The sequence below is a fragment of the Grammomys surdaster genome, unplaced genomic scaffold (assembly GCF_004785775.1).
Source record: "Grammomys surdaster isolate TR1022 unplaced genomic scaffold, NIH_TR_1.0 145, whole genome shotgun sequence".
Classification (NCBI taxonomy): Eukaryota; Metazoa; Chordata; class Mammalia; order Rodentia; family Muridae; genus Grammomys; species Grammomys surdaster.
Genome location: NW_021604603.1, coordinates 3752366 through 3765624, shown reverse-complemented (window position 1 = coordinate 3765624; position 13259 = coordinate 3752366). Strand labels below are relative to the sequence as shown.

General features: G+C 50.9%; 1 protein-coding gene across 1 annotated transcript in view; it reads left to right on the top strand.

The window, feature by feature from the left end:
• Ppfia4 (PTPRF interacting protein alpha 4) overlaps positions 1-13259 on the top strand; it is a 33603-nt gene that overhangs the window by 10661 nt on the left and 9683 nt on the right. The window contains exons 13-22 of the mRNA XM_028764610.1: positions 533-744; positions 1874-2114; positions 2446-2481; positions 2708-2841; positions 3118-3281; positions 6083-6176; positions 6631-6712; positions 7070-7270; positions 7614-7676; positions 10175-10350. Of these exons, the coding sequence (XP_028620443.1) occupies positions 533-744; positions 1874-2114; positions 2446-2481; positions 2708-2841; positions 3118-3281; positions 6083-6176; positions 6631-6712; positions 7070-7270; positions 7614-7676; positions 10175-10350 (1403 nt within the window). The remainder of the gene's footprint in view (positions 1-532; positions 745-1873; positions 2115-2445; positions 2482-2707; positions 2842-3117; positions 3282-6082; positions 6177-6630; positions 6713-7069; positions 7271-7613; positions 7677-10174; positions 10351-13259) is intronic.

Genomic DNA, 13259 nt, shown 5'->3' with positions numbered 1-13259 from the left:
GGAAAGAAGGAAGGAAGGAAGGAAGGAAGGAAGGAAGGAAGGAAGGAAGGAAGGAAAGAAGGAAGGAAGGAAAAAGAGAAGCAAGCAAGTAAACAAGTGTACATGCAGGGGGGCAGCATGCATGCGGGCAGCCAGGTGGAGAGACAGGTAGGCATGCATGCGTGCAGCCAGGCAGGCAGGCAGAGAGGCAGGCAGGAGGGCAGGAATGCATGCAGGCAGCCAGGCAGGCAGAGAGGCAGGCAGGCAGGGATGCAGGTGAATCTGGTCACAGTCTGAAGGTCTCTTCTTTTCTACCTCTCCTGACTCTTTACTCCACTGTTTACAAGAACACAGCAGCTACCCAGATGCTCCATGCAAAAGAGGCAGAGGCTAAAATGCAGCCCCAAGCGGGGACACTGGAGCCTTGGGTCAGAGAGGCTGTGTTAGAACCCTTCTCTGGCCTATTTTCAGCAGGCTTCCAGAGATGGAGGTGGACAGGGTTCTAGCCCCTAGCTCTCCAGGCTTCTTATTGCTGTTCCTTTCATTTGCTAAGGACTGGAAGCCACCACCACTGCCGGGGGTGTTGGCCACCACCACCACGCCTGCCTTTGACAGTGACCCTGAGATCTCTGACGTGGATGAGGATGAGCCTGGGGGCTTGGTGGGCACTCAGGTTGATGTCATCTCACCTGGTGGCCATTCAGATGCCCAGACCCTGGCCATGATGCTACAGGAGCAGCTGGATGCCATCAACCAGGAGATCAGGTGGGGAAGAGTGAAGCTGCAAGGTGCCTGGGGGAATGGGCCCTTTGTGTTGGGGCACTGCAGAAGTATTGGCTCCTGTCCCATCTTACAGCTTAGGACAGCCACCCAGGGACAATCTGTGGTCACCAGGCAAGGATTTGCCCTAATTCTGACCCCAGAGGGACAGGGTTACAGATAACTCTAGGTGTCATCTGTCCCCTCTGTGCTGGGAGGTGGCTGGGCTTGGGAAGGTGGAGCTGTAAGTGTTCCTGGTATTCAGTGTGACAGGGAAGAAGATGCCAGCTCAGGGTGGGAGCTTGGTCAACGTTATAGTTAGTCAAGAAGGGTTTAGTGATTTGCTTATAGCTGCATGTTAAGTGGCTGAGCCAGGACCCAAGTACAGGGTCTCTAAGGGCACACCTTTACTTGATCCTGTGTTTCTAGCGAGCTTATTTATGGGTACTGTCATGCAGCGAGGTGAGGTTGACAGGCTGTTGTGGTCAGACTTTCAAGTTTGAGAAATCAGCATCAAGACATACATGCAAATACAAGACTCCAGTGTCTAACGCTGTAGAGTAACCCAGTAGCCATAGCTACCATTTGCTGTCACAGCAGACTTTCAAAAGAAAAGACATTTGAGTGGCTTCAGAGTGGGGAAGGTGTCGTCTCAGAATAAGGACATGTCCCTCTCTCTGAAGCACAGTTGGCATCTTTCCATCAGTGGGTGTGAATGCACAGGCACAGGTTCCTCTGAGTGCCCCTTGGGCACAACACACCATCTCCCATGTTTCTCATTCTCAGTGGAGCAGAGGTAACCTCATCGGAGGCCAGCATGAATTTAAAAATGCCCTGTGTGAGCACTCCTGACAAAGAGGATCCCAGTAGTGGCATGTGCTGGGAAAATTTGAGACGAGAGCAAAGCCTGCCCATGGTCACTCCTGTGGCTAGTGCAGGTCAGAGAGTGCCGCTGAGATGGTTCATAGTTCATGGACCAAATGCCTCCTTCTGGAAGTTGGCTTTTATTAAACTGGAAAGGTGGCTGACCAAAGAGACCTGGGAACCCCGGTGGTGCCCATGGGTGTTGCCCACCTTTGGTGCTAGGGTGCTGAGTGAAAGGCTGTACCTAGCAGCACCCTGGGTTTCTGAGCAGAATGATCCAGGAGGAAAAGGAATCCACTGAGCTTCGTGCTGAGGAGATTGAAACCCGTGTGACCAGCGGCAGTATGGAGGCCCTCAACCTGACCCAGCTGCGCAAGCGTGGCTCTATCCCCACCTCTCTGACCGCCCTGTCCCTGGCCAGTGCATCTCCACCGCTCAGTGGCCGCTCCACACCCAAGCTCACTTCCCGAAGTGCTGCCCAGGATCTGGACCGAATGGGGGTCATGACCCTGGTGAGTCTGTGCAGTGGTTGAGAGTCCCTGCTATCCCTAGGCCTGTCAATGCCATTCTGGCATCATTTTCCTGTGACATGACACACTAGGTCACCAGCATGCCCTTCTGGGTAGGAAGGGGTTTGTAACATCCTCCCTGTTCCCTGCTTTGGATGGTCACAGTAGGCTTAAAGCCATGCCCCACTATCCAGCTGCTCTCTCTTCTTGGGAGGGGATTTATCTTTCCAGGTGCTCCGTTCTGCTGTGGTACTTTTCCCCAGGCTACTGTGCATCCGTGGTTCCTCTGCTCTCATCCTAAGCAGGCTCGCCCTTTCCTCTTTCTCTTTTTCAGCCCAGCGACTTAAGAAAGCATAGGAGGAAGCTGCTGGTGAGTGCTTCCTGACACCCAGGTACTAGCGGGTTATAGGGTTACCAGCTTCCAGACCCTTTCCTCTGGGCTTCTGCCCCTGGCCCTGGGGTCTGAGTTTACCTTGAGAGGCCACAGGGCCTCCCCACAGTGTTCTCTGGTTCTCTGATCCTCTGCCTTGACTGGGCTGGGTAGGCAGGCCCCAGCTCTCTCCCTCTACCCCCTGACAACCCCACTGTCTGTTCAGTCGCCAGTGTCTCGGGAAGAGAACCGAGAGGATAAAGCCACCATAAAATGTGAGACTTCTCCTCCTTCCTCACCCAGGACGCTGCGGCTAGAGAAGCTTGGCCACCCTGCCCTGAGTCAAGAAGAAGGCAAGAGGTGAGCAGGGTAGGCTACACTTCTGGCCTCTCTGTCCCACAGCCTTTGAGGGGCTGCATCTCACCTGTCATAGGTGCTTGACTGCTTCATTTCTGCTTGGGACACCATCAGGGACTGATATTCCCACATCTCCCTTGGTCACCTGCTTTGGCCACCCCTCCACCCCCACCCCCAACACTGATACTTAGCCCCTTCCTGAACTCTAACTTCCATCTCTCTTGCTGTAATTGAAGTGTGTTTCTTCTTATTCACCCCCTCCTGGTTGTCATCCTGTAGTGCCTTGGAGGGTCAGGACAGCAACCCCAGCAGCAGCAACAGCAGCCAGGACTCCCTGCACAAGGGCGCCAAGCGCAAGGGCATCAAGTCATCCATTGGCCGCCTGTTTGGGAAGAAGGAGAAGGGCAGGCTGATCCAGCTGAGTCGGGATGCCACAGGCCATGGTCTCTACCTTTCACAGCAGAGGGCTGGGCGGGTTCCGGGGAATCAGCTTTAGGAGGGCCTGCTTCTGTACGGCTTTGTTTGCCTGTCCTGGGGCTTGTGGGTGGGAACCAAGCATATGCCAACAGCTTTCAGCTCTGGAGAGAGGGAGGTTTTCATAGAGCTGTGTCATGCTGGACTGGGTCACCTCTTGAGGTGGTGGGCACCTGTGCTTAAGAGTGCCAGGCGGTGGCTGGTGTTCACTGACCTGACATGCTGCAGCAGCGAGTCTGTGTGGAGGCAAATATGGCTCTCTGCAGGTGCTTCCACTTTGGAGCATTCTGATGGGCATTCTAGGACCTGAGAGCAAACGTCCTAGCCCTCTTTAATTAATTGATTAATTAATTAATTAATTAATTAACATATGTATGATGTTTGTATATATGTATGTATGTATCTTATCTATTTATTTATTTCTGTTGATCATGTTTGATTCTGTCCTAGGTCTCTGGGCTATCCAGCCTCTGTTTTCTGCCCTTCCAGGCAGTGTCACACATGGTCTCCCTCTTGTGGCATGGGTCTCAAGTTGGGCAAGTCATTCATTGGTTGTGTCCTAGCTCTTAAGCGTAGGATCGCCACAAGATCTTACTTCTAAGCACATCTGTATTTTTTTCAGGACTCAGTATGAGGTCTTCTGCTTTGTTTGTTCCATTACAAAGGCTTGAACTCAGGGCCTCCTACAGACTAGAAAAGTGCTCTGCCACTGGGTTGTATCCCTAGGCCTCTGTTTCTTTTAAGATTGGGTTTTGTTATGTTGTCCAAACTGGCCTTGAAATTCACTCTGTAGTCAATGCTAGCCTTAAACTTATGATTCTTCTGCCTCAGTTTCTTAGTAGCTGGGATTATAGGCCTGGACTACCAGGCTGGGTTCCAGGCTGGTTCATTATAATTTAATGTTTATTATTATTTATTTTTATTTGTGTGTGTGTGTGTGTGTGTGTGTTTGAGATAGAGCCTTGCTATGTGCCCTTGATTGGTCTGGTACTTGCTGTGTCTCCTATGGTGGGCTTAAACTCCTAGTAGCCTCTGCCTCCCGAGTACTGGGATCACAGATTCTGTAGCTAGTAGCCTTTTTTTTTTTTCTGGAGAGGATGGTTGGGCAGGAGTGGCTGCTCTGTCATCGTGTGGTGGAGGAAAGCTGAGGTTATGCTTGGCCTGTGGGAAGCACACAATAAATGTTTGCCTTTCCACCCTCCCTCTCTGTCTTTCTCTCTCCCTCCTCTTCTGTCCACCATTCCCCCAGTCATTTGTCTACACATTAAGTAACCCCATTTCAGTACAATATAAGGGGTGGGACCATAACTCAAGGGGGCCTGGCAGCTGATTCAAAAGGGGAAAACAATGAAATTATTCCAAAACACTATATTGTGGAGATGGCCTAGGTGCTTCAGGACCTAGCAGTAGCCATAGAAGGGCTAGGGAAGGGGACAGGTATCCTCCACTGGGCAGCTCTGGGCTGAAGCTTGTAGGGTGACAGAATTTGACCAAGACAAGAAGGGTGTGTGTGTGTGTGTGTGTGTGTGTGTGTGTGGCGGGGGAGAGGATGCAGCTTGAAGAAGGGAAAGGCCTATGTGTGCCACTGTCATCCTGTTCACTCGAGTAGAGGAGGAAGAGGTGGGAAGATTGGTGCAGAGGAACGGATGACTAGCCCAGAGCAGCTCCTGACCCTAAGAAGAGAGTTAGAAATCCCCAAGTGGCTGCAGCATTGATCACTCAGGGGAAGAACTTGATCAGCTCGAAGAAAGGAACCTTTGGACCTAAATGTATAATTAGACCTTCTCTGACTTCACATCCCGGGGAAGTGTGAATCAGAACACAGCTCTCTGAGGGAAGAAGAAGATGAGGGTGTTGGGTGTCTCAGCCTGGGAGTGAGGCAAAGCAGGTAGGCAGGTCTGCTCGGTGGCAGAGGCATCCTGTGAGAAGTGCGATTTCTCGTTCCTTACCCAGAGCTGAGCGCTGAGCTTGTCAGTGTTGCAGAGTAGTTACTGCATTACCCACACCTGCTGCCATGGGCACCAGAGTGGCCAGGCCTACAGTGACTTCAGTGACAATGCCCTCTCTCAGGAATTCTCCAGGGTTTCATCCTAAATCTGGGAGATGTCAATAGGAGAGAGTGAAGGGGAGTTTCCCTTTGTGGTCTGTGCAAGTGAATGTACCTGGTGAGAGTCTGGTGTGCAAGGAGCTATCCAGAGATAGTGTGTGTGTGTGTGTGTGTGTGTGTGTGTGTGTGCACAAGGAGAGACAGAAGAGAGAGAGAGAGAGACAGACAGAACAGGTCACTCTTACACACATACACACACACACACATCACACACACGCACATGCACACACACACGTGATAGACAGATAGAGGGTAGCCAGAGAGATTGCCCAAGAGATAGATTTCTCAATAGTTTCTTTATCAAGTCAGGATAAGTTCTTTATGAATTCTTTTCTGTGTCCATTCATATTTTCTCTTGGGATTTGCTTTGCATCTTGGCTCAAAGAAGTAATGGGCTCTGCCTAGAGGTCTAGAGTGGAACAACTCTGGTCCATTTTGCTGGAAAACACTCCCAGGGCTCAAGCTCCCCCAGGGGATGAATCAACCACTTTCACTGTGGTGCTGCCCGGAATGCAGAGACTTCAGGGGGTAGCCCCAGGATGAGATGGGGACCCATCAGCTTTGGTTGGGTTGCTTATGTGGAGAAGGCACCTGCTTTGTTTTCTTGGTCCAGGCCAAGGCAGAAACAGAAGGGCTGCTGACATGCCATGTCTTTCTTTCCAGTTCTGCTCACAGACTCCGAGCTTAGTCTGCAGGAACCAATGGTACCTGCCAAGTTGGGGACCCAGGCAGAGAAGGACCGGCGACTGAAAAAGAAGTAAGAGTCTTAGACCAAGGTGCTACTAGGGTGGTCCTGACCCCTAGCTGGTTTTCCTCCCCCGTTTTGAGCTTAGAGAGATAGAGTCCAGCAAAGCTTGGTCTGTGCGGGCACACCTGAGTGGTCCCGAGTTGAGAGCAAGGCCTTAGGGTGGTCCTAGGGAACAGGAAGCAGGAAGGCTGTGAGAGAGTAATACGGGGCCTATGGTTCTCTTGCAGGGCACATGGAGATGGCTAAGTCAGTGTGTGTGAGGTGTGAGAGCACTGTGCGCATGCAGGGTGTTTCCTGACCCACTTTGAAGTTTCATATTGCTTCAGGAATAGAGCAGAAGAATGCAAGGGTGGGGGTCTGGGGAAGAGCGAATGGCAGCTCTTGGCCCAGCCTGGAGTGGTCCCCGGGACCCAGCCTGGTTGAGAGAACAAAAGACTAGTGAGCCTGTTGTTCCTCCCCCAAGACACCAGCTGCTTGAAGATGCTCGCAGAAAAGGAATGCCCTTTGCCCAATGGGATGGCCCCACGGTGGTCTCCTGGCTGGAGGTGAGCCTGGGCAGGGGAGATGCTCTGGGGTCTGGAGGGAGGACCATGCGAGGCTGGTTTTCCCATTCCTATCCATCAGGATAGTCCTCTGTGAATCTCAATCACTTGTGTCTGCTCTTGGGGTTTGCTGGGCACCATGGTTTGGTGTGATGAAGACTCCTAAGCAGCAGGTGTGATGCCTCTATAACTTCACCAGAGTATTTCTCCCAGATCAATACGTATGTGCCATACCAAGAACAAGGGAGCAAGTTACAGAGACATCCGTCTTTCACAGACAGGCTCACTCTTACGTCAGGCTGCCCCAGGAGTAACCACCCATATGATGCTGAGTTGTTCCCCTGTGCCCTATGTTTGTAGCTCTGGGTGGGGATGCCTGCCTGGTATGTGGCAGCCTGCCGGGCCAATGTGAAGAGTGGCGCCATCATGTCCGCCCTGTCGGACACGGAGATCCAGCGGGAGATCGGCATCAGCAATGCCCTGCACAGACTCAAGCTCCGCCTGGCCATCCAGGAGATGGTGTCACTGACAAGCCCCTCAGCTCCGCCTACCTCCAGGACTGTGAGTAGCCTCCTTTGTCCTCAGATCAACAAAGGCCCTGACATAGTTGCACAGTCTCCCACTGGTCTTTAGAAAGATGGGAGCACTGAGCCCTGCTTTAACTTCTCCACCAGACACTCTCCCACGGGCCACCCATAGGCTCCATTTCTTTGTGCCTACCTGACAATAACTGCAGATCTGGGGGTAGTTTCTAGGATAGATTGCTTAGAGCTAGCCTGTGGGGAGCGATTGGCTGGGCACATGGGAGGAGTCAAGGGAAGGAAAAGTTGTACTCGGGGCCTCCTCTGGGGTCTTGAGGGGTGGGGGCCATCAAGGACTAGGATTCCTCCCTTTCTGCCTGCAGTCTTCAGGGAATGTCTGGGTAACCCACGAAGAGATGGAAACTCTGGCAACATCTACCAAAACAGTGAGTCTACCCCTTGGCCCAAGGACCAGCGACAGCCATGAAGATTAAGTAGAAGGTGTGGGAGGCCAGAGGGGCTGGCAGAGATCTAGCATCCCTGATTGCCTGGTTCTGTTCTCAGGGTGGAGGATTGTGGGTAGGCAAGATGAGATTAGGAGTCATTGTTGTATATGTTGCAGGCTCTGTTCCAGCAGTCATAAGACCCTTACTTAGCAGCTTTGGGCTACAGAAGGCTCTGCCCTGTTGGGGGCCTGAGTCACAAACTCCATGTTCATGGTTTGGTCCTTGGTGGGGTCGAAAGGAAGAGGGGAGTAGGAAGCAGGCAAACCTCAGAACCTGGAAACATGTTTTTGCTACACAAACATGTTTCCCTCTCACAAACATGCATGTATACACCAGCTTTCTCAACTGTCCCAACAAGCTGTTCTGCTCACCCACTAGCTGCTAGGATGTCTTTCCCCCTTTGGCGGAGCCTGGGTGGAGGCTCCAGGTTTCTTGACTTTCGTGTCTTCCCTGACATGCGGCACTGATTCCTGCTAGGACAGTGAGGAGGGCAGCTGGGCCCAGGTAAGACCCCTCCTCCGTCATCAGAACTCCTACTCTCTGAAGGTCAGGGCAGCATCCTTCCACCAGGCTCTAAATGGCATACCTGGCCGAATCCAGTGTGTGCATGTCCTTGTCACATGCGGAGCCCTGGACAAACTTCCTTCCCCTCCCCTCCCCCAAACTCCCCTTTTTCATTCCTTTTCTGCTTTCGTAGGATGGCAGCTGGGGAGTCCTGGGTGGGGGCCTGATCCCCCCCCCCCCCATGCTGGAGCCTTCACAGTTGGACTCTCTGCTCATGAACAATGAGTCTTAGATTCAGACAATCCTCTTCCGCTCCTCACCCTTCCAAAGGTCACTCTGTGAGCAAATATTTACTGAGCATCTACCAGGATTGGCCGGTCTAAAGTTTCTAAATGAGTAAAGGGATAACATTAGTGAGCGGTTTAGTGGAATAAAAGGAAGGGCGATGTTTAAAAATACAGGGGCAGTGTGGGACAGTGGTTACTGTGGTGGAGAGTGGGGCAGGGCAGCCATGCTTGCACCCTCTGACCACACCAGTGACGGCACATAGTCATCATAAAACACTAGAGGAATCAGAAATGCAGTGGTTAGTGAAAAAATGCTGATGGTGTCATAGAATTTGATAAATTAAAAAACACACAAAGTTAATAGTGTTTTGTTCAGCAGATGTGTGCACTGGTAATTGTAAAGCCCTCCCCACTTTGGTTTTTCAAGACAGGTTTTCTCTGTGTAGCTTTGGCTCCACAGAATTCATTCTGTAGACCAGGCTGGCCTTGGACTCAGAGATCCACCTGCCTCTGCCCATTACATGCTGGAATTAAAGGTGTGAGCCGCCACCACCAGGCTAAAGCCTTCTTTCTTATGAATGGTAGGCAGGTGGGTGTAGCAGTTGTGTATGGGCAGGGCCGTGGGGAACAGGATGCAGGGGAAAGGGCAGAGGCTGTTCTAGTTCTGCACTTGGATGCGGACCACAGAGGGTGACTTCATTTGTAAACATATGGGGTGTATAATTTTATATACATCAGCACATACAGTTTCCTTTTAGGACAGAACTGTTCAGTGTGAAGACATCTAGCATGGTACAGGGATGGTGGTAGAGGGTTGCTATCAAAACTGAGTCTTTCTAAAGCTCAGTGGTCAGGGAGCCCCTGTTTGCTCTCGGCAGAGGTAAATCCTTATAGTGCAGGCTTCTTGAGGCAAGTGACATCGTGAGTGGGAACATTAGTGAGGGACCCAGAGAATTTCTCAAGTGATGAGCAGGTCTTAGGGGAAGCACACTGGCTACTCAGGCACAGGCCACTCTTTGCTTATTTTTTCTCTGCCTTCAGCCAACATTTAGCCATTCCCCAGAGTCCAGCCGCCATCCTTTGCAGATCCGCTCTACCCTGGCTGCCTCTCCTCTGGCTCAGCAGGTTTGAAGTTGGGATAAGTTGACAAGTTGTCCACACACCACTACACATTGCCGACCAGAGGTGGCAGGAAGGGCTGGTTCTTGTACTCCTTGGACAATTGCTCTTGTTCATTGATGTAGGCCAGAAGTTCTCGACCACTTTGGGGGTCAAATGTCAGATAGTTACACACAGTAGCAAATTAAAGTTCTAGAATAGCAATGAAGTAACTCTATGGTTGGGGGTCACCACAAGGTGAAGAACTGTAAAGGGTTGCTACGTTAGGAAGCTTGAGGATCCCTGGTGTAGGCAGTCAATACCTGAGTAGACCTGGGTCATTTTGAGATCCTGAAATACTTCTGTCACCTCCGATCACTCTCAGCTCCTTAGTCCAAATAAGCTGAAATGTTATTGAACAGCTTGGCCTCTCTCATGGGTGGAGAGGTGATTGGTGTTTCTCCCCATTCAATATGCCTTCCGTAACCTGTTGTCACTGCCTGCCTCCTCCCCACCCCCACCATGTCCTCTTCCATCTCATGTCCCCAGACCCTGGCCTATGGAGACATGAATCACGAGTGGATTGGAAATGAATGGCTGCCCAGCCTGGGGCTCCCTCAGTACCGCAGTTACTTTATGGAGTGCCTGGTGGATGCACGCATGCTGGATCACCTCACCAAGAAGGACCTGCGTGTCCACCTCAAGATGGTGGACAGTTTCCATAGGTGAGCCAGGCTGGAGCAGCCTGGAGTCCCTCCAGCCCCAGGGCTCTGTCTTCAGAAACGGAGGGCCCCCTGTCTCTTTCCAGGGCCTGTTTTGGGTGGTGATAGCTTCCTCTGTTCACATTCTTGTCGTATTCTGCAGTTTGTGAATTTGATTCTGTCGCCTTACCCCTTAGGACACAGGCCATTCTCTAGCATCATCTTTGAGCATTTTCGCTCGTTCTGAATTTCCTTGCCTGTCTCTGGGCTTGAATCTGCCTGGATCTGGCATTGAATTTAGGTATTGCATTTCTTCTAGGTCATGTCATCACTGTAACAGAATACCTTGTGAACTGCAACGTAAGAAGGCGGGGCTTATTTTAGTTCATGGTTGCAGCGTACAGTCCATCACGATGGACAGGTGAAGACAGTGGCAGGAGCATGAGGCAGCCGGTCATTTTGCATTAGTAGTCAGGCAGAAGAGGGGGACGGAAGCTTGTGCTTGGCCGGCTTTCTCCTTTATATACAGTCTACCCACTTTTATACCTCAAGGTATTAAAAGGTAAAAAGGTAGATGACCTTTATACCTCAAGGCTGTAAAACTCTAAAGCCAACCCCGTGGCTTATGACACCTAATGAGGCTCTAAGAGTTCTGTGACCTTTCCAAGCAGTGTGACCATCTGGTGACCAAGTGTTCAAACACCCGAGGGACCACCACACCGCCCCAGGGGCAATGGGCCTGCTGCGCTTTTGTGTCCTCAATGGGAGTTCCTTTGCATTGGGCCGCTATCCTTTATGCAGAATGCACCTAATCCTTTCCTTCTTTTGATGAAAAGATCTGTCCAAACATGTCATGGTAGAGTCCCAAGCTGGCAGCCTGTGAGTAGTTGACCTACAGATACATTTTGTTTGGCCCATGTTTTTTAAAAATCATGAATTTGGTTGTCAGTATTTTGTTTTTGTCTTAATTTTTATTATTTTTATTATCTATGTGTATGGTTGTTTACCTGCATGTATGTCTGTGAACTGCACATGTGCCTTTTGCCTGTGGAGGCCAGAAGAGGACATCAGATCCTCTGGAACTGGAGTCACAGACTGCTGAGAGTCATCTTGGGTGTGCTGGGAATTGAACCAAGGTCCCCTGGAAGAGCAGCAAATGCTTTTAACCACAGAACCATCTTTCCAGCCTCCATTGTCAGTGTTTTAACAGTAGTTTGTTTCTGAGTATCTGGTAATCTGGCTTCTTTTGAAAGAGGAAAAGCTCTGTGAGCACACTGCAGCCTGGACACAGCAGCCCCTACAGCCTGCTTCTCAACTAGCTCCTTAGCAACAGCCATCATCACTGCCTGGTCCCAGCAGCTCTGGAGAGTAAGGTTGATGGTAATGGCTCTCAGAGTTGACTGTTAGATGTTTTTACCCAGCTTTATATAGCCACACTTCCTACTTAAGCCCTGGCTTTCCTCAAGTTGATAGTAAGACTGCAAGTGGCATTGTGTGTGTGGCTTTTCTAGTTCTTTCAAGACTTGGTGGACATCTTCCAGTTGATACACCATATTTTTCTTTTAGTTTTTTTGAGATAGGGTTTCTCTGTGTAGCCTTGGCTGTCCTGGAACTCTCCTTCTGAAGACCCGGTTGGCCTTGAACTCACAGAGATCCACCTGCCTCTGCTTTCCGAGTGCTGGGATTAAAGGCATGTGTCACCACTGCCCAGCATACACCATAGAAATGTAAATCTGGACAGGATCTAGTTAACCTCTTCATGGATGAGGAGAAGGAGGCATGGGAAGCAGCAGCTTAGGGATGATGGCAGAGCACAGGCGGAACTAATTCTGCAGATTCAAGTTCAGTCCTGGGCCCCTAGCCTTTCTGACCCTGCAGGGACTTGTGAGGGCTGCAGGGGAGGGAAGCTATGTCTTCTCTGCCCTTCGCCCCTCACTGGGCCTGAAAGGGAGTCTTTGTCTTTCCCTGGGAGGCTGCCAGGCCCAGCTGCACCTGTCTCCTTCTGGGTGATTGACAGGCTGAGAGATGTGCTGCTCCTCTGCCAGTCTGCCATGTGCCTGAGTGTGCTGGAGAGTGCCCTGCAGTCTTATCAGGACGGTTGGAGCCCTCCCACAGCCCCACTGGGAGGACTGGGGAGAAAGCCAGCCTGCCGCAGGGCTGTAGAGAAGCTCTGCAGCACCACTGCTTCAGGTTTCTGAGGTGTCACCACACAGCTTGCCCTCACCAGTCACCCTGCTGCCATTCCACTCGCCATTTCAGTAGTATAGTCTTTGTTTCCTGTTGGAGCCTGGCGACAAGGATTCACTCTGTAGCGTAGGCTGGCCTCAAACTCATAGCACTCTTCCTGTCTCTTCCTCCAAGTATTGGGGTCACAGATGTGAGCTCTCATGTCTGACTGCAGAAGGATACTCATAGGTCTGGATTTTTTCCTTTTTTTCTTTTTTTTTTTTTTTTTTAGTTTTTCAGACAGGGTTTCTCTGTGTAGCCTCTGGCTGTTCTGGAACTCTGTAGACCAGGCCTTGAACTCAGACATCCTTCTGCCTCTGCTTCTTAGTGCTGGGCCTAAAGGCATGTGCCACCACTGGCTTAGATTTTTTTCCCTTTTGTTGCAACACTTGGGATTTAGTGTAGGGTCTTTATACAGACATCAGGCATGCCAACACTGAGTTATACTCCCAGGCACCCCTCCGTTTTTTGAAACAAGGACTCATGTAGCCTAGGATAGCCTTAGACTTTCTATGTAGCCAGTGATAACTGTGATCCTCCTGTCTCCACTTCCAAATGTAGGGATTATAGGCATGGGCCTCTACCCCTGGCCCCCTGGCCAGTTTTGTATTTTGAGACAGGGTCTCACTAAGTTGTCTGGTCTTGAACTGATTCTGTGATAACCCTTGAACTTGGGGTCTTCTTGCATCAGTTTATGGAATGTCTTG